General features: G+C 31.7%; 2 protein-coding genes across 4 annotated transcripts; one reads left to right on the top strand and one right to left on the bottom strand.

Moving 5' to 3' along the window:
* Positions 1-308: 308 nt before the first annotated feature.
* Positions 309-16381, bottom strand: LOC106079833 (glutathione synthetase-like). Its single transcript, XM_013241057.2, has 13 exons — positions 16166-16381; positions 12384-12488; positions 10221-10410; positions 9742-9817; positions 9032-9198; positions 8752-8794; positions 8579-8652; positions 7358-7522; positions 3977-4046; positions 3665-3856; positions 3254-3335; positions 2744-2933; positions 309-1615 (listed from the first exon to the last, which is right to left on the bottom strand). The coding sequence occupies exons 2-13, from the start codon at positions 12469-12471 to the stop codon at positions 1489-1491; spliced, it is 1464 nt and encodes a 487-aa protein (XP_013096511.2). The 5' UTR covers positions 12472-12488; positions 16166-16381; the 3' UTR covers positions 309-1488.
* A 62-nt stretch (positions 16382-16443) lies between these two features.
* On the top strand, positions 16444-21423 carry LOC106079832 (uncharacterized). 3 transcript variants are annotated; one of them, XM_056035390.1, is made up of 5 exons: positions 16444-16572; positions 18638-18668; positions 18860-19030; positions 19572-19678; positions 20253-21423. In XM_056035390.1, exons 3-5 carry the CDS (start codon positions 18872-18874, stop codon positions 20848-20850), a joined length of 864 nt encoding a protein of 287 aa, XP_055891365.1. In that variant the 5' UTR covers positions 16444-16572; positions 18638-18668; positions 18860-18871; the 3' UTR covers positions 20851-21423. The 3 variants fall into 3 exon arrangements, with proteins under 3 accessions (XP_055891365.1, XP_013096510.2, XP_055891364.1); XM_013241056.2 differs by lacking the exon at positions 16444-16572 and adding an exon at positions 16579-16774; XM_056035389.1 differs by lacking the exon at positions 16444-16572 and adding an exon at positions 16927-17162.
* The last annotated feature ends 362 nt before the right edge of the window (positions 21424-21785 follow it).

Genomic DNA, 21785 nt, shown 5'->3' with positions numbered 1-21785 from the left:
TGTTTGACACAAAGTTATGTTCAGTAAATAGAATGTCTAGCAAAAACAACTTGGCTACATATCAAGGGAACCCGTGTTCAAATCCCAAAATGAGCTGTGTTTTGCCCCCACAAGAGATAGCACACTGAGCATAGCATGAACCATGAGCTATACAAGTGCAATTAAAATTATTGCAAGATCAACATTATATTTATGCCTATGATTAAATAACATTTGAAAAATTAATTGAAACATTTCAATTTTTTTTTGCACAAATATTTGATGACTTGTATCTCTTATTCTAAAAAAAAAAACAAAAAAAAAACATATAACATTACATTATAAATATATATTCTTTTTATTTATCATAATTATAATGTCATAAATATATTCACAGTTTTCCCAAAGAACAAAAAAAAATCATAAGTTGAATAAAATGTAAATATTGCAATAAAATTGAAAATATTTTCAATACCAAAAAATATGTATAATAAAATCTGGATTAAATTGAATTTAATTTCATTTAATAAAAAACTAAATGACCTATTCCAAATATTTTACAATACCCTGTGTAACAAAAAAATCAATAGTAACATTACAGCTAGAGGGTCTTTTACAACCAGTTTCTGTATAAGATGTGATGCACATCATTAAAACTCCTTCAAAATAGTAAACCATAACAATCTTTTTGGAGAAGCAATGCCAGTAGCATATCTTTCTAACTTTTAGCCAACCAATACAGAATTTATAATTTTTATTCAAAAACAATTTAAAAGTAACTTTTTAAAAAGTTTTAGCTGCTTAATTTCATGATAGTCCTTTTAGAGTAATCCTATTTTCATCCAAAATTATATCCAAAATTATTTGAGAATAAAAATATTCATCATTTTCATCAACAATTTTCAAACAATAAAATAAATAAATAGTAATGCCCAAAGCTAAAAAAATAAAATTTGCTGTAAAAAAAAGAGTAAAGTGAAAATATTATTGTGTATTAGTGAGACGAAAGGAACTTGGCAGGACAGACTCTAACTGGCAGAAAAATGTAGAGGAATAACATGTAGATCAAATGATGGTGGTCAACAAATTTAAAATATTGATTCATCAATTACATCCAAATAATTTGAAATTCTATTACATCAAAACGATTCGATTTTGTCTACTCCAGAAACACACAAACATCTCTCAACATATCAAATAAGATACAGATTAAACTTCAGTAATGCACAATGAACAAGCAGTGAGAGGATAAAACATTAGGGTTGAAAAAAACAAGAAAAAGCTGGATCAACAGGGACAAATTGAATCTATTTTAATCTTGACCTAGTCTCATAAAGACTGCCACATTCTCCTATGATTATTTCCTGATAAAAGATGAACAATAATAAAAAGTGAAGAAAAAAATAAATGAACCTGATTGCTGGGCACTGTTATAAAAATTGGTCAGACGTGTTATTTGTTACATCAAGTTTTTTCATTATATAGTGGCCGTAATGTGTACGTGTTCACTTAGTCTATCACAAATGGTGTGTCTAGCACTGCAAACCCAGCTACCACACCACCTTCATCTGTCCCTGTTATTTTAGTTCTCATCATATGACCACACTGGTAGTTGGCAATTTCTTGCTCAGTAGATCTAGTACATGGAACATAAAGAAACATAACGAAATCAAAATTAAAATGATGAAAGTTAACTTAAATTTCATTCAAAATAAAAGAACAATATGTAGCCTTGTTTACAAAATAGAATAAAAAATAAAAGTTAAAAGAGAAAGAGAGACAACTTAGTCATAAGTCATTTTATAAAATTATTAAGTACCCAGTATATTAAGGAAAAAGATAAAAAGAAACTGCAAACTGCAGCTATAAACTTGAACAGGGGTGAAATAGATTACACAAACTCACTATCAATTCTTTATTATTAGATTTCATAGTGAATAGTTCTAAATATTTCATTTGTTTCCCTCTATTAATTTGCATGGAAAACCTACATTTATACTATCACTAGCTGGATATGACCCACGACCTGCTGGCCTTAGTTTGGGTTGAACTGATGAAGTGGATTGGATCTATAAGTCTAGATCCAAACATGGCAAATGTTCCCTTCACATTTTACAAAATTTCATCATGGAAATAAAAGTAGATTGTGAAAATTGATTGACCCATTTAGCCAACATATTCATTTCAAATATAAAATACTGTGAAAATGGGTTTACCCGACTTGTTAAAAAGTTTTGTTATTTAATGGAGATAAATGTAGGTATTTTCTTTTATTTTCTGGGCCCCCCAGTTATGAGAGGGACATTGAACACACACTATGGTCTTTGCCATGAGTTAAGGAACATTAATGCCAAGTTTGATCAAGACAGGTCAAACGGTTTTGATTTCTACGAGGGACATACATACATTCTCCTTACATTCTACTTTATATATTAGATACATATTTCTTATATTTTATGTAAATAGTAAGATGAAGTCAAGACATCTACAATAGGAACACCAAAACTATCTATAGATTTGCCTCCATTTCAGATTAATTTAGAATTAATGACATCTTTTTTATGTATATTATTATATATAGAGATATATAACAAATATTATTCCTAATAAAAAAGGAGAAAAAAAAAGAAAGAAAATCCACCCACTATGTTGCTCAAATAAAAAAATGAAAAATGACAGCACCACAAATCAGAGTGCATTACTGGATTACTCATTTAGTGGTGAGCAACTTCCATTGTTTCATGCATATAATATTAAAACCTACCCAATGTAAACCCCATAGATTCCTAATTCACTAACTACATCAGAAAGTTGAAAGGGAACTCCTCTCTTGACCAGGTAGTTCTTCTGTTGCCATGGGAAAATTCTTTGCATCAGAATGTAACCTTCTCTCTGTTTGGAGTTTCTATGCAAGGTGAAAAACTTTGTAATGTCCTCTGAGTAGAGATTATGTCCTAAAGAAAAAAAAAAAAGTTATTAACAATCACAAGATCTAAAAAGAAAAAAAAAATAGAACATTTATAGAATAACATTATTTGATTAGAAAATTCTAAAAAAAAATGTGTTTGAAGAAATGATCTATGGTGGTACAAAAGTTTTTAGCGTTTACCAAACTATCTAGTTGTGTATAAAATTGGCTTTTCAGCTTTAGCCTTAGAGTCTAGTTGTGTTGCTGCTCTTCAGCATTGGCCTCACAATCTAATTGTTTAACTACTCTTTAGCATTGGCTATACATAAATAAATCATCCTAGCTAGTGCCTTTAATGTACCTTACCTCCGCCTTCTCTCTGTGGTTTAAGAACAAATTTCTCAGGTGAAGCCAGTGCTTTCTCTACAGCTTCATCGCCTTCAGGACCCTGAGGATAGAAACAAACTATATTACTTTGGCTAGATAAATCTAACTTCATTGAAACTACTGAATGAATATTGTAATGCAGAGATACAACTGTACTTATTGAGTTTATTTATTTGTTTCAATTCAAAGATTGTGTTTCAGTTGATTCTTTATGGATCTGTATTACCCTTTGTGCGGGAACAAACAATGCGCTAGATCCTGTCATTGCAACATAATTTCTACACAATTTCAGCATAACATTGTGTTACATCCTTCATACATATTTATATTTAAACAAAACCTTCAAAAAAACAACCTAATAAAGATATATAAACTTATATAATGACTAACCAGATCTAAACTATAGAGGTCAGCAAATGTCCGTCTCAAATCCTCAACCACACTTGCATCAGATATAAACCTTTCCACAGCCCCTGGCCTAGCTAGTTCTTGTTGGATCTTTTTAGAACCCATCAGTTGGTATTGTATTGAGGGGCATTTTATGGCGGTAGATAGTTCTAGCTTCAAGCGTCCATTCCATTCCTGAAGAATAAATAATTTTACCATGAAAAGTTAACATAATGAATGTAAGCTTTTATTTTCTTGTGATAAACAAGATTTTGGAAGACCATGTAGAGGAGAACAAATGTGAAGTCAACTGACCTCTTCTGATGAGTAATTTTCAGCTGTGTAGCCATCTCTCAAATAAACAACAGCTACTTCCATGCCATTTCTGAAATTTACAAATGAAAATAAAACATATTATACTTAGTGACAGAAATATGTTAAATTGCAACAGTTTTTAGTGTTACCATTACAAACAAGCCTGTTAAATTGTATACAAGTGCTTTTTTTCGCCCTAAGTAAAAGTAAAGTCTCTCCATTGGTCGAAAAAGTAATGCAGTTGATCCTTGTCTGTGACTAACGGTTTATGAGGTTTAATGATGCCAGATCAATGATCTAATATCTATAAAAGATATCCCATAACTGTAAAAGCTAAATGAACTATGAAACATTCTTAACTCTTTCAGAGCAAATTATTTAGATTAAAAAAAATAGAGTTCTCCAGGATGAACAAAAATCTGCAAGATGGTAGTGTTACTAAAACAAACAATACTTTTTAAATTTTATTATATAATCTAACATATTTGATTTTATTTTAAAGGAAAATGAATTGGCTACAAAAGTGTAATAAAAAAATAAATAATTCAAGAAAAAATTATTCAAATAAAGTTTAAACTGGGAACGGTAAAAGGAAATTTATAAATAATTCATTAAAAAATTGATATACTAAACCAGTGGTTCCCAAACATTTTTGTCTCGTAGACCCATTGCCATGTTTTCTGGTTTTTGGTAGACCCCTGCTTAATTTGCAAATTTTTGCATATTCATAAACATTAAAAAAAACAACAGATTTCTAAATGTAGTGAGTTGAAGAGTGAAAAAGTAATTTAAAACTACATATTTTTAGTTATAAAGAACTAACGTTTTAATGATAAAATTAAAATTTAAACCAATTCAAATAACAATTAATATGCATTGCTGGAATCACCAAACACACTGGAAATGTTTAATTATTTTTTTTTTTTTGCAAGTTTATCATCCGTTGCTATGAATATTATGTTGCATATAGGATTTTGTTGTTCTATGAAGTAGTCCTTAGAACATTAAATATTAATTAATACATTTGCCTTAAGTAATAAGTACCATTGTAAAATGTTGCGCAAAGAGCAGTTTCTCGTGTATTTCTTGACGTGTGGCACAAATATTGAATCTGAGGAACTGTTTTCATTAACCTTGGCTAGCTACCCACCTAGGAGAAGGACAACAGAACTCAACCTTTGCTGCCTTACAACTATAGGGGCCTACCCAAACGTGGGAAAGGTTTCGTGGGTTACCCTATGGAAAAATAAGGAGACTGCGATCATTATGCAGCTTATAGCACACAACGCTACACCTTGTGAGACCTGTGATGCCGTTGATCCCAAACTGTACATATGTCGTTTGCAAAGAATTATATAAGAAGCTTTTAATTTTATAACTCATGCCATGGATGTGCCATCTGCCATGCACTGTATTATTGCTTATAGAAATTTGTTTTATTCTATCAGATGTAGGTTTGTGTAAAAGGGCTGGTACAATTATTGTTTGACCTATTGCTGTTTTCCATATTTTGCTATAAGTAAAGGCTTCAAAGGTTGTCATGGCTAGGGGTGTCAATTGGGATAAGCTCCCTTTGTCTATAAAAAAACTCCTAATGGCATGCGTCTCAAATAGCCTCTGACAACTAAGTCCAGCACCTGGCCTGCTCTTGTGGCTTAGATATTAAGCCCGGCGAAACTGCTCTTACTAACAGGTGAAGGGGTGAAGGCGGATACCTGGCGCCACAAAACCGGGAGCTTCGGGCAGATGAAGCTCAAAAGCCTAGTAAGGCAATTCATCTAGGAGAGGGGTACTCTGACTTCAAACCCCGCTGCCTTGCGGTACTAAGGCTTCAGGAGACAACCTCGAGGAAAAATCAGGAGTAAAGCCCCATAGGCGTTGGAAATAGCAACTTTGACAATCCCTCCGGCAGCTTCTGCAACTGAGCTGGTGCCAAATGTAATGCGAAGCATTCCTTTCAATCTCATCAGCAAGGTTAAGAGAGGGATCATGACGCAGTGGCTACCCGTGACCCCCTTAATCTAAGGCCAAGGAATGCGTCCCTGAGAGGAAACTCTGGTGCTGCAGCAAAGCGGCTAAATATATAAGTAAAGAGATTTTTTAAGACGCCCACAGACCGTCATCTTCTCTATATTATGATGTGGAAGAGAGATTTTGTGGGTCTATTCTGAACTTAATGTTTGAATGTTCTAAAGTTTTTCAAATCTTTATCTATTTTTGTACGGGTGGCATCATCTCACATGATCCTCCAACGTAATTGGTTTCATATCTTATCTTATATAATACAGACGTTACTTCAAAAAAGAAGATGATTTCGTCCTACGCATCATGCATTTAGTCATGCATATTAACCAATGACTTAAATTCTGCCAAGTCACTGGTTTTCCTGGCTAGCTCAGGCAACCCATTCCATGCTCTAATAGCACTAGGGAAGAAGGAGTATTTGTATATCATCTTTAAAAAGTCACTTAGGCAACCGCTTCTTTGACAAGGAAAGAATGAATCCTTATATTAAATACTCCTCGCTGTACAGACTAAATTTCTTTTTGTGAAACATTAGTTACAAGTACACACAATGAAGCTATTGAAATTAAATGCAATTTTTTGTTTAAATATCAGGATACATACTTAAAGGATTAAATAAGGTGCAAATCATATATTACTGTATAGTATGACAGAATTACATTAATTAAATGTAAAAATTAAAGTCACGACCAACTTAAATGAAATCTGTTACCGTAGACCCCCGTGGCCATCTCATAGACCCACAATTTATTTTTTCACTTTCGTAGACCCCTTGGAAGTCTTCATAGACCCCTTGGGGTCTATATAGACCACTTTGGGAATCACTGTACTAAACGATTAACCTTTTTAGTTGTACATTTAATCCACATTTTATCATTTCAAATAATACAAAAGATGAACAAATGCACTAAGAAATTGTATTAGTTGGGTCCCATGAAATAAAATAAAAAAGAGGAACCACTAACATAATGTTGACTTTTTTTTTTTAAATGTGTTAATCCTGCATCCAATTTACAAACAAAGCAAAGAACAATTAATCTCACATCTGGAGAATTAAAAAAAAAAGAGAAATGTAAAATTTAACACTGAAAAGATAGATTAATAAGATAGTGAAATAAATATTATATACTAAGTTACTTGCTAGCGAAGTTACTCCCTAAGAGTAATGCCAAACTGAAAGAGTTAAATGTATAGTAAATATCCCAGTCTCAGCAGAATATGAACCTAGTGCTTAGTGGCTAAGATGTTTACCACTCAGCAATCAAGCTCTGAACTGAAAAACACAACAACTGTCTATACATACTATGAGTATGCTGATACTATCTAGGAAATGAAGTGACTACTGTTTATACATACACTGTGAGTACACTGTTACCGTCTAAGACTCCTAAGTTGTTGATATCCAAGAAAGTTTTCCTGAGCACTGTGATATGTGGATGTGTTTCATAGAGTTGAAACTCTAACCACCGCTGGTCTATCACATTTCTTTCATTACTACTGACTATATACAGGATAACTGCACTGTTGAAATATATTAGATATAAATTTCAAACATTCATATGACAGCTTCTATCATTTCTCTATAAAAACAAATTACACATAATATATCACATCACTGGTTTGCTATATTTGACCATTGGATGGCTGCCTGGTCGTGAGGTTTGCGCGCTGGACTGTCGTTCGGACTTATCGATGGTCGAGGGTTCAAATCCTGCCCGCTCCCATCCCCCGTCGTCCTGCGGGAGGTTTGGACTAGGAAGTAAACTATCTTCAACTCTGAAGGAACATCCGAAACATGTAAAACATTTTACAAACAAACAAACATTGATGAGATTTAAGTTTGTAATCTGCATGTAATTACTCAATTCAGTCTTGTGAAACCAAATTTATTAGAGAGTTAATATTGTTATAATTCTGGTGTTGGTGCGGATAGGGGTAGTAGTGTGTGTGTAGTTAGCTGACACAAATCGCCTGTGGCTAGCCATAGACGAGCAGTCAACTGTTATAACAGTCTTCTCAGATCAGTAATGTCAAATGTAATTATGTGATCAACCAGAAGAGTTAAGCGATGTTCCGTTGGTTTCTGGAAGGCTAGTAGGGACCCTTTATAAAGAGCGGAGGTGTCACAGTCAAGATTGTTCAATACAATTCAGTTCACTTCAGACGATTTGGATCAGTGTGGTTCAGCAGTGTGGATATGTATGGCGCATTATGACGGTTCAGTGCGGAGTACTATCAAGACAACTCGCGAGTACAAGACGATGTCTTGATCTATGATCAAGTCCAAAACAACGAGCCAGTGTTTGAAGTCAGTCCTGAACATTTGAACCCAGAGCAAGTCTGGGATGAGGCGGAGAGGCCAGTACAAGAGTTGATACGACAGTACAAGTGTTAACGGTGAAATATTTGTAGTCAGTATTGGCAGTGAATTATTGGACATAAAACTGTTACATTATTTTGGAGCCCTGAGTTTTCAAATTCTTTAAAATTCTTTGAATTGGTGGTGTCGTGTGGTGCAGTTTGCAAAGATCCCGAATAGTGAGAATCATTACAATATATATGTACATGTTTACTTACTTAGCATTACCATAAAGTTCCCAAGCCTTTGCCAAACCCTCAGCAAACCCAGTTGCAGCTTTATTCTCTGGCAGCTAATTAAAAAAAATAATTAAAAAGTAATTTAAAATAATATGCTTTTCAAAGTCTAAAAAAAAAAAACTAAGACAAAAATATTGATGAATATTATTTACCTGCTGAGATTCAAACTTTTTGCCAACCATTCTAAGCGTAAGCCTATGACATAGATATGTTGATGTTAATTTTTTTAAACATTATTATTTTGTAAACCAACATATTCTTAACACTTCATAATTCTATTTTAAGAAAATTAATTATGCCAATGTACTGAAAAAAAAACAACAAAAAAACTATAAGAAACATCTTAAAATTGGAGGGCAAATTATTTGGTAACATTTTAAATTTGTTTTATTAATGCAGACACACAGAAAAAACATTTCAACATTTTTAAACCTGTGTAATTGACTGATTTGTTCTGTAAGTCCAGCAAAGCTTGAAGAAATGGCATTAAATTCTATTTGCTTGAGCTCCAATTGATCAGCTGTAACTAGATCACCAGCAGAGATTGGCTTCAAGCAATTCATCATGAAGTCATTTCTAAAGAGTCCAAAATGGAAAGGCTGTGGAGATGTTATATTTACATAGTGACCATCACAATAAAATAGTAAATTTATTTAATAAAAACAAAAAACTACAATTCAATAAAAAGAAAAAAAGCCTTCAAGACATTATCATATAAGCCTGAATTCTAATTCACCTATGTTGAATACAGATTTATCTATTGTGATGGAACAACTATGGTTCAATTCATAGAAATGAGATGAAAGCCTGGCCTTAAGCTATGGTCTGAACAATGATTCGATTACTTTTGTAAAGCACAACTTTCATGCTATAAGCATGCTCAGTGTCCCCTGGTCAAGTTTCTTTTGTGGACCTGTGGGGGTATCTGGGAGAAAGTTTCAGTGCTGCCTTTAGGCCCTCAGCAAACACAAATCAGCTTGAATCAGGATTCAAACTTAAGCCCCCTTAACAGCCAAGCTGCCACTCAAAAATGTATGCATTTAATATGCCTGAAATATCAGGATCCCTGTACTATTGCATGAGCAAAAGTCACAAAATAAAAACTTGGATATTGGTAATAATTGAGAACAAACTATACTTACCTGTTTGATTCCTACTTCTCTCACTTGTAAATAAATATCCCATAAATGTTTCATGAAATCATCAGCTTGAATAACACTGAGAGGAAGACAAACAAAAATAGAACCCAGCTTTAATTTACAAAATAAATATTTTAAATAGTTATGGCACTAATAGTAGAAGGACATATAGAGTGACCATAGAACAGATCTTCAATAACTCATAGTTTGGAAATTAATTGGAAAAGTAAAGATCTGGATGAATAGATGTGCTGCAGGACAGAGCTCCTAATGGGCTATAGTAACACTGGGATGAATGGAGGGACTATAAACAGAATAGTATTTTCATTATCTCTACTCAAAAGCAACAATATTTCTCTTTTCATATTAAGCAATATTTAGAAACATATTTTGATACCTAAACCTGACTGGAATCAATGAATACTTTGAATGTAATTATACTTTCTAGTCTTGAAGTTCTAATTGTTGTAATTCATACTTACTTCTTTAAAGAGTTCTCAAGAAAGGAATGGTCCAAGGCAACTTTATGCATGAGCAGATTGAAATGTTTCATTGACTTTTGGGCCTGTCGTAGAATTTGAGCTGGAACAACACTTGGGAAAAGACTGAATGGTGCAGTGATTGCTTTCTTACCATCATTCTCAGCATCTCCTGAATCTAAAATACTGATCCCTGAAACAAATATTTAAGGTATTAAAACAACAAGTTTGTAGAGCTAGAAGTAACAAAAAAATGCAGTTGATGCTTAGTTCACCTGTTTATTTGTAATTAGTGAGTTACTAGTTTAGGATATGTAGGATGAGTGTAGACTTTGTGCAGTCTAACAGTCCAGAGACTGAATACTTTCTTACTTGCGAGTGTATCACACATAATAAACTGATCTCTTTAGTAATTGAATCTGATGTTTATTTACATTAATTTACAATCTACAAATGGTGCAATATTTATATATTATATCTAAATATGAGAAACACAATTCATTAGATGCAACACAATAATTGCTCCATATCTTGAATTATACAACATTACTTCAGCACACTATTACATATAACATATAACTTCTTTCTCTTAACTGACTCTTAGGTTGACTGCATAATAACTAACTGAATTCTCTCTACATGACTATGAAGTTAACTTACTAAAATCTCTGACTGACTCTGGCTACCTAGTAAATTCTCCATCTCATTCGTTTGACCTTTTCACTCATACATCCTGTCATCTCATAACTAGTGTTCACATGTTCATACTTACATGCACTATGTTTACAACTTCACCTTAAATATTATCAAGTACAACATGGTTAGTATTTTAATTGTTATAGGGGTTTTAAGGTATTTTTGCAAGTCCTACAGAAATAATATGCTGTGCTGACAAACTATAAGGTATCAATATGATAGATTAAAAGTATAGATTAAGCAAAAGATTTTATAAATAGAGAAATAAAAAGTTAAGAAAAAGAAACTAAAAAAAAAAATAGATATGGACAGTTAATATAAGAAATTGGTGATGTTTTGAATTTTGAGTTATCCTATTTGTTTGATTTTTTGTCTTATCCAGTAGTTTATCAAGTTTCTTTTTCTTGATGGTTATTGTCTCTGCCTACAAAAAATAATAAATCATCAAGGTTCCTGAACTAAGTGGTTCAACCCTTATTGAGACAGTAATAGTAGTAGTAGTAACAAAATCGATGACAGTGGCACTGGCTTACATGTTGTAAGAAACATGGTTGCTATAATGGGCACCTGAAACATCAAGTTCTGAGATTTGCCAGATGGGAATTCAACCCTCTGGGAGTGATGAAACAGATCTGGCTTAAGGGATTGTTGACTCTGGTTAGGGAGACAGATTCTAGAACTGAACAGATGGTAATTAGCAAGTGCAGGTCAACTATGTGTCACAAAGATGAGAAAAGATGAAGATCAAAATGTAGTACTGGACAAACACACACTGTCTAGGTTGTTCAAGTCAAATGAATGCCCCAGCAGAGATCTATTTGGAGGGGGGGGGGGTATTAAAGGCCTTACAAATTCATATCAGACAAAGGGTGTATGGGTGGTCCTAGAATATCAAAAAAGCCATGAATGACTGACTACACACCTCATATATGATAGGCTTCAGAAGAGTGTAAGCTATAGTGGGCAGACACACAAATATTAAGTTTAAAAATGGTAATGCCTTTGATTTCAAAGATTAAGGATGATTGCAGTGTTTCACATGAATACCCAAACCAGTTGCAATATGCATATTTTGACACATCTAATGCAAATAAAGGCATTGTTCATCAGGGAACTTTAGCAAGGGCTCTTCTTCATTCCTCAAATGTGTGCCCCTCTGCTTTCACGAGAGTTCTCCTGTCTCTTTTAGTTTGTTATATATACATATGTTATTGTTGTATTTTTTAACTTAAAGGCTATCATCAACTTGCTATTTATACCAATCAGTGTTTCATTCAACTCAACTTGTTTGTTAACTAAGCAAGTGTGGATTAAAGTATGTGAAAAAGAAAAATGTATAGATAAAAAAAGACACTAGATACCTAATGTAGTTTATTGTAGAAGTCTAAATTTATTTGGGGTGTTTAAAAATAAAGAGCTTATTTAACCCCCCCCCAAAAAAGGCAACAAACAAACAAAACATTTACATACCATGACATAAAGACCAGTCATTAGCAATGTCTAAAATTTCATTTAATCTTTTGTTTGACAATACAATATCTTTAATGCTTGTAGCCATGTCTCTGGTCTGCCAGCCTGAAAGGGAAAATGATATAGTTTACAAAGTATACTACTGGAGCAAATAACAACCAACGATAACAATATGATGTGGGTTTTTTTTTTAATACAGGCCTTGTATGATGTCTGATGGTAAAATAGTTTATAATTTCTTTAAAAAAAAACAGAACTTCAAAAGAAATAGAAAAAGCAGGTGAAGTGAATGTCTAGCTGTTTCTGAAGCAGTTATTAGAAGTTATATGATCAGCACCTAGGTCAGATACAATAACTCTTCAATACCCATTAGTGTGAGTAGCACTCAGATAAGGTTAAATTCTGAATAAAAATATACGCCCATTACAGAGAGTTTTTTTTTAGAAGCTTAAAATCAGTATGATATAAATTCTTCCTTTTTTTTAAAATCCAAAATGCAAGAGCAAAATAGATATATATAAACAGAAGGGTATTAAAAATGTATATTATATATTATTCAATCATAAATGACTTCGGCTCATCTTGTAAAGTATTTCCTATTGTGACTTTAGAGCACTCATTTGAAGAGGCGTTCACACCTATACATTACATATGAGAGCAGCATCTAATTATGGCTCATCTTTCTTAATGGCTGAGATCTTTGTAACCTTGCTGTTCATTACATAGTGTGGTTTAGTCATGAGCTATGTAATCAGATTACTACACTTAAAGAGACAAATAAAAATGCAGTTTTTTGGATTATGGGTGATTTCAACCTACCTGATATAAATTGGAAAACACTAACCATAGATAAACACCAAAACCTTAAGGACATAAATGAGCTTTTCATAGAAACTTTACACAACCTAAGTTTAGATCAAATCATTAAAAAGCCAACTAGATTAAACAACACATTAGATCTCTTCTTAACCAACAGACCTGGATTAGTAGTTGATTATGAAATTATCCCTGGTCTATCAGACCATGAGATCATAAAAATACACAGTCAGATAAAAGCAGTAGCCAATACAAAACCCAAAAGAAAAATCTTACTCTGGAATAAATGTAACCTAACACAACTACACCAAGCTGCACTAAACTTTCAACAAACATTCTTATTAGAAAAAGACATTAACCAACCAGTCGATGACCTCTGGAATTTCATTAAAAACCATCTTAAAAGCATTATAGAAAATCATATACCAACTAAATACACATCAAACAAAATAAATAAATGCTGGTTTAATAATAGACTAAAGAAGCTTTGTAAACAGAAGGAAAACCTCTATAGAAAATTTAAAGAAACTAATGCAGAAAGAGTTTACAAAAAGTATATAAAAATTAAACACTTAACCCAAAAAGTAAGCAGACAGCTGCAGAGTGAATACATAAACAATGTAATATCTAAAGATAACAACAAAAACCTATGGTCATACATTAAGTCTAAGAAAATGGAAACAACAGGCGTAGCGCCATTAAAAGATGAACATAACATAATACATAATGATAATGAAACTAAAGCAAATGTTCTAAACAAATACTTTGCATCAGCATTCTCAGCCCCAGGAGACAAAGACATATTACTGAATTTGAACCAAGTAGACAACATAGAAGATATAGTAGTACAAGAAAATGGAATTCAAAAACTATTAGCCAACACCAAACCAAATAAAGCTTCTGGACCTGATGGTATTCCAGCTAGATTACTCAAAGAACTAAGTAATGAGCTAGCCCCAGTGTTCAAAATACTCTTTCAGGCTTCACTTAACCAGGGCAGAGTACCAAAGGACTGGAAAGAAGCTAATGTCACCCCCCTATTTAAAAAAGGAGAAAAATCTGACCCAGGGAACTACAGACCAGTATCACTTACCAGCATCACATGTAAAATCCTAGAACACATAATATGTAGCAACATCATAAACCACTTAGACAAACATAATGTCCTCACACCATACCAACATGGCTTTAGGAAATATAGATCATGTGAAACACAACTAATAGGACTAATTGATGATTTTTCAAAAGGTTTAGATAATAGTGAACAAATAGATGCTATCTTACTAGATTTTTCTAAGGCTTTTGACAAAGTTCACCACCATAGTTTGCTTAAAAAATTAAAATATTTCGGCATTAATGGTCCACTGCATCAGTGGATTAAAGACTTTCTGATAGGGAGAGAACAAACTGTAATAATAAATGGCTCTAAATCAACACCGATAACAGTAAACTCAGGTGTACCTCAAGGTACAGTCTTGGGTCCACTACTATTTTTAATTTACATAAATGATTTACCAAATTGCATTAGTTCAGGAACAAAAGTCAGATTATTTGCAGACGATTGCATAATATATAGAACAATAAAAACAACACAAGACACAGATATTTTACAAAGAGAATTAGATGAATTACAGAAATGGGAATCAAATTGGAGCATGTCTTTCCACCCAGAAAAATGTCAGTTGTTAAGAGTAACAAAAAAACTAAAACAAATTAATTCCACTTATCTTATTCATGGCAAACCAGTATCACAGACTAAAAACGCAAAATACCTAGGTGTTATAATAAATGAAAAACTATCATGGAATCCACATATTGATGAAACTACAAAAAAATCAAACAAAGCATTAGGATTTATTAAAAGAAATTTCTATAAATCAAATAAGAACATAAAACTAAAATGTTACTTAACCTTGGTTAGGCCAATAATAGAATATGCATCCTCCGTTTGGGACCCCTCAACTCAAGAAAACATTAAGAAACTGGAACAGACACAAAATAGAGCAGTGAGATTCATAACAAACGAATATTCACATTTGACTAGAGTAACACCTTTAGTAAAATCACTAAATTTAGAAAGCCTTCAGGACAGAAGGCTCAAAAGTAAAGTAGCAATCATACATAAAACACTGAACCATAATCTTCAAATACAAAAACAAAATTTAATAAAATACTCTGAAAGACACAAAGATAAAGGCACATTCCTCGTCCCATATGCTAGGACAAATTTGTACAAATACTCCTTCTTCCCTAGTGCTATTAGAGCATGGAATGGGTTGCCTGAGCTAGCCAGGAAAACCAGTGACTTGGCAGAATTTAAGTCATTGGTTAATATGCATGACTAAATGCATGACGCGTAGGACGTAATCATCTTCTTTTTTGAAGTAACGTCTGTATTATATAAGATAAGATAAGATGAGCTATGTCTTCTTAAACATTTAAATTCTGTGTCCACCACTCACCACTTGTAAATACTTTCTACAAAGCTTATATCAAGTAAATGTCTTTATAATCCTATCTTACAGACATCACTTCAAAAAGAAAAAAAAAGATAATTACATCCTAGATCTATGCATTTCATGTGTCATTCTAATTCTAGTCATGTTAATTGATGACTTAAACTTTGCTAAGTTGTTGGATTCCCTTGCTGATTCAGTTAGGCAACCCATTCCATTCTCTAATCAGTAATGAAATGCCATAAGGAATAGGGAGCAGTTGTATAAATTTGTTCTAGCATATCATTATCACATGGAATAAGAAATGTGCCTTTACTAAAACTTTACTTTACTTTTTAGTTCAAGTTTATCTTACATTCTTTGTGTCTTTTTTATTTATTTTTATCGTTTTTTAAATAACAGACAGAGTTGCAATGCCAGAATATGGTTTTATTTAATGAATGTGAAGTTTCGACCCCATATCTTAAAGACTTTTTATAGATCTAGATCTAATGCATTCAATAACTTTACCTTGTGTATGTGTAATGGTTAGCTTTTTTGCTCTGTCATCTGTTACCTCAATACCTGTAGTTAAATCATTTGTCTATTTAATAGTGTGGAATTTAGATCTAGAAGTCTATATATAAACCCTCTAATATCGAAAGTTGTAAGGATTTTATCCAGACCACAGACCATTTCATCTTTTAGTTAAGAGTTTGATAATATGCCATAAAGATTAGATCTATATATCTATATAAATCTAGATATTTGTATTTTTATAAAAATTAAACATATCTAGATCTAAATTATTAAGAGAAAAATATAGATCTAGATATCTATACTATCTCTAAATCTAGGAGTGTGTTAAATAATAATGATGTACGACAACAACAAACTGGCCAACTGAAAAGCGAAAGTTAGAATTCTACTTCCTAAAGGTGATAAAGAAGTTGTAGAAGTTAGCATATCTGAAAAAATGTTAGCAATAACTTCAATAAGGAACAACAAAATTTTATGTTTAATGTATTCAGTGCAGTCTAAATCCCTTAATGTTTTATTTCAAAGACTTGAAAGTGATTACGCAAGTCATGAAAGTAGTAAATTTATGAAAAAACTTTTAAACAGAAATGCAAAAGCGAAGTAAGAAAATAGAAATCTTAGACTTAGACTGTAGATATAGGTACTTTGAATCTTTGATATAAATTTAAACTTTAATGAATCTAAATGAAACTAGTATAGTTAAATAGATCTTTTTGAATGGAGTTCATTGATACCTCATTTATGCTTCTAGGTTATTAGAACATAAGTTATGACCATTTTAGTGTCGGAAAATTAGCCTATTAAAATACCCAAAAAATTGTGACCGAAAGGAGGAGCTTATACATTTAAATTGCTATAACTTTTTAACGCTTAAAGATAATGTAATAAAATTTTCCATAGAAATGCGCAATTATGTTCTGATAATTATGACAATTTTAAAACTGGGATATCTATTAACACTTTTTTGTGTTAAGCCTTTGATGAAGGGGTAGGTGTTGAAAAACGACAGAAACAGAATACATATTCACACATAAATGGTCATAACTTTTAAACCAATAGAGATAATTGAATTAAATTTTCAACAGAAATGCATGATTATGTGTTATTTATTTCTTCTTTATAATTCTGAGATAGAAGTTGAAACTTGTTTTTTTTAATTTCTTAAATGTGGGTCGACATTTCGAAAAGGACAAAAAAAAAAGTTAGTTAGACAGATCAGATCTATTCTAATTCTATCATCTAGAATTAACTTAATCAAACTTATTGTCTTATTAACTTATGAAGTTTAAGACTAAGCCAGTAACTACTGAGTAAAGAGTACACTAAGGTAGATCTAGAGTATATAGTCTAGATCATCTATTAGATTATAGATCTAGTATTCTTGATCTACCTTAGTGTACTCTTTACTCTTAGTTAGATAGTACTCTTACTCATCTTACTGCTCTTAATAATAATAGACTAATACTAAAAATCTATGATTATGAAGAAATGTCTGCAGTGTAAGAACATAATCATAAGGATAAACTAAAATCTTAAAAATGTTATATTATTATTAACATTGGTTAGGCTAGTAATAGAATATAATGCATCCTCTCTGTTTGGGACCCCTCAATAAGAAGCTGGAACAGACACAAAATAGAGCTCAGTGAGATTCATAACAAACAAATATTCACATTTGACTAGAGTAGCAACTTTAGTAAAATCACTAAATTTAGAAAGCATTCAGGATAGGAGACTTAAAAGTAAAGTAGCAATTATACATAAAACACTGAACCATAATCTTCAAGTACAAAAACAAATAAAATACTCAGAAAGACACAAAGATGCAACTTATAAGGCACATTCCTTGTTCCATATGCTAGAACAAATTTGTACAAATGCTCCTTCTTCCCTTGTACTATTACAGCATGGAATGGGTTGCCTGAATCAGCCAGGAAAACACATGAAATGCGTAGGACTTAACTATCTTCTCTTTTGAAAAATTTATTTTATCTATAAGATTAGAAAATAGCAATTCAATAGGGACAGGTCTAGACTAGATTTAGTCTAGTACTTTTTTTTCTTTTATTCCGGGCTCAAGTTTTAGCTCTAGATTGTATCTAGATTTATAATAATATTAATAATATTTATTATCAGTGAGGAAATTAGTTTTACAGTTGTGCATTACAAAAACACTACATGATTAGAGCAAACATTTGTAAAATAGCACACAAGATATACGTTCATACCCCAGTTTCTCATTAACAAATTACATGCAAAATTTACAACAGCAAAGATTAGAGATTAAAAGTATGTGTTTTTCATCTATTAGATATCATCTACAGTCTACTATAAATCTTATAAAATTTCTACATTCAGGCAGACTGGACAATTGTAATATATAGAATATTACTCCAGCATGCAACTTATCTTTAAGATAGTCTTCTATTATTGAATATTAATCATGTTCTTCAATATCTTCAGAAAAAAATGGTACCAGTCACATCTGGGTGAGGTAAGAAACAAGTTAATAAAAATTTCTAGTCCACAAAACTTCAAGTTTTTTTTTTTTTTTTTAAGATTATAAATGTTTGACAAATTCTAGCTTTAACTATTTTTATTTTTAGATGGTACTGCAAGTACAAATAATAATGCATTTGTATTTAGATTATAAAAAAATGTTTTTTTTTCCTCTCACATTTTTAGCCAAATGAAGTGATGGGCTCATTGTTCAAGGCAGGCAGAAAAAAGGTGAATGAAGCACAGATAGTAAGGGCAAGACAACTGGGTCATGTTTTGTATGATAAAATTTCAGAGTTAATTAACACAGAGGAATTGTCTACAGAAATAGTTTGTAAGCAGGTCCTTATCACTTCAGTAAGTATTTCTAGGTTTTGATATACAAGTTTTTTTATTTGAACATTTTTTTTTATAGAAATAAGAAATTATTAGAATAACTCTGAGCAACCGCAAAGTGCCATTTGTCCTGTTGGCTGTTATTGGTTACTTTATTTCTAATAAATATTACATTAATGGACTTGGCTGAAAAACATGCTGTGTCTACATGTATTTTGAGCCTTTCTCTGCATCAGTTGTCATCTAGTTATTCTGTGTTGTTGGTATTTACATGCCTAGTTCAGTAGCAGTCCATATTCAACTTTTCCAGGATTTATAAACTAAATTAATATTTGTAGTTAATATTTAGGTCCACCTTACTTGATTGTTTCTAGAGAAAAAAACAATAGTTTGAAATCATTGTTTAACAATTGTTTTAAAACTTAGTTATAAAGGTCCAAATGATGTGTAGTATTTTAAAATGCTTAGATTATACATTCTTTGTACTCAGATAACAAAACATATTTTGTAAAAGTTATTATGGATAAGATGTTAAGTAATTTTTTGTATGATTTATATTTAGGTTAAGATGCTTAACGACTTTAGTGGAATAAATGTCTATTGGGACTGTAACCGGTCTGATGCTGCTGAGGTAGAGTCTCTGCTACATTCGTGTTCAGGAAAACTCAGGTGAGTGTATTAGTAACCTAAATTTGATAAAGATGGTGTGGAATGTGGATTAAAAAAAATGTCCATATTGTTATAGTCATTCTCAAAAAAAAAAATTACATTAAAAATAACATTAAATTTTATTTTTCATTTTTCCATAAAAAATTTAATTTCTAGGTCAGAAAGGTTTTTAAGGAGACTCTTAAATACATGTTATTTCATTTAAGCTATTATATTTTTCCTATTGTCATCAAAAACAAAATTTTGAAAAAAATTTGCTTTTTGTGGGTGACTTGAAAATGCTTTGAAGATTAAAATAACATGATATTTTCAGAACAAATTTGAGCTGAAATTGAGTACTCTTCCTTCTGATACCTTTTATTTTCCTTAGAAACTGACAATTTATACATAAACGTGATCTATCTATAATTTTCCAATTTTTTTTTTAACATGAAAATATTCATAAAAAACATATGTAATATATTTTTGTATTATTTTATGATTAAATTATATACAGATAATGATGCTATAATCAAGTATATAAATGTAAAGTATAGTATTAATTTTGTTTTGATATTCTTTTATTTTTTTACAGAAGTCTGTTAATTTCTTACCATGTACTTGGACATATACCGCCAGTAACTTTTGTGAAAGATAAATCTTTTGTAGATTTATCTCATTTGAATTTGTTACTGGAAGTGGCAGACTACGGCCCTGACTATGTTCCTTCTACTCATCAGAAAACTAATGATGCTAATCACAGCCAAAGTAGTTCAGCAGAGACGACTGCTGCTCCTCCGGTTCCTTTCAGAGATTTACCAGACTCAAATAATTCCATAAACATAAAGGCCAACCAGGCATTTAGTTCTTTACAAAGTGGCACTCAAAATGAAACAGAATGTTCCATATTGACAGATCAACCAGTTGGCTTAGATTTTAAGTTTCGTTCTGATATTTATGGCTTACCAAGGGATAAGCTTTATCAAAAAGTGATGGCCCAGAAAATGAAAGGCAGATACCAAGAGTCTGACAATGATAATACTCTTGGCGCACTGCAAGAGTCCAGCTCTAATCACTTAAATTTTCAACATTATAAGTTGAAACCAAAATTTAAAGAATCAAATTCAACCAAAGTCAAACAGCAACGTGTAGAAAATGACTTTATCGAGTTTCATAAAGAGCAGGAAAACTGAACTTAAGACTGGAGCATTGTGGTCTTAAAGATACAAACTGTTTGTTAATTTTTAAAAGCAATAAAGGTTTTAAACTTAACTTTTTAGAGAAAAAAAAAATCTGTTTAAAATTATAATATCAGTTTTAAATTAAACCAAGAAAAGACCTACCTTCTGTTATGCAATATCTCTGTTAAAAATAATGACAGTCATTACACATGTACGAAATTAGCATGTATTTTTTTTACTTTTCCTTACGCCATACCCTATTATATTTGCATTTCTGCTTCCTCATAATATTATATAGACACAGTCTAAACAAAAAAAAAAATTTGTTTTATAACATCAACAAGATAGATCTAGTCTTATTTCTTTTAAAAAGACAAAATTGATAGAAACTGTGATATTGATATTTAATTAACAGAGAATATAATAGATTTTAACAATGAAATCTATAAGATTCTAGTAGGCCTTATACTTTCTTTTATTTAATGTAATTTACTTTAAATAGTAATTCTTTTGCTGTTTTTTTTTATTAGTGTACTGTGCTGGATATTTTGCTCTGCAGTTAAAATTAATAAATAATAAAAGTAACTCAAGAGTTATGTGTTTTTTAATACTGGTACCTACTCCTTCTTTTGTTTACCAAAATATATGTTATTAGGCACACATAGGGTTAACAGACATGGCATGCACACCCAAGGGAAGACCAAAAGTACCTTTAGGTACTAAGTTTACACTTATTTGATGAATGTGAGTATATCAGGCTTTAAAAATACCTCATTAAGTATCATGTGATAAGAAGGCCTGTTGTTGATAGAACGGAAAGTCTAATTTTCTTAGTAGTTCTCTCTGGGTCAATTAGCAAATATGAAGCTCTTTAATTAAAAAGTTAGCGTTATGCCTGGGAATGTAATCGACAAAATTCAAAAATCTTGAGAAACGGTAGTCAAAAG

This window comes from Biomphalaria glabrata, chromosome 7 (assembly GCF_947242115.1).
Source record: "Biomphalaria glabrata chromosome 7, xgBioGlab47.1, whole genome shotgun sequence".
NCBI lineage: Eukaryota > Metazoa > Mollusca > Gastropoda > Planorbidae > Biomphalaria > Biomphalaria glabrata.
Note: the sequence above shows the minus strand (reverse complement) of the source record. Positions and strands in the feature narration are given on the sequence as shown.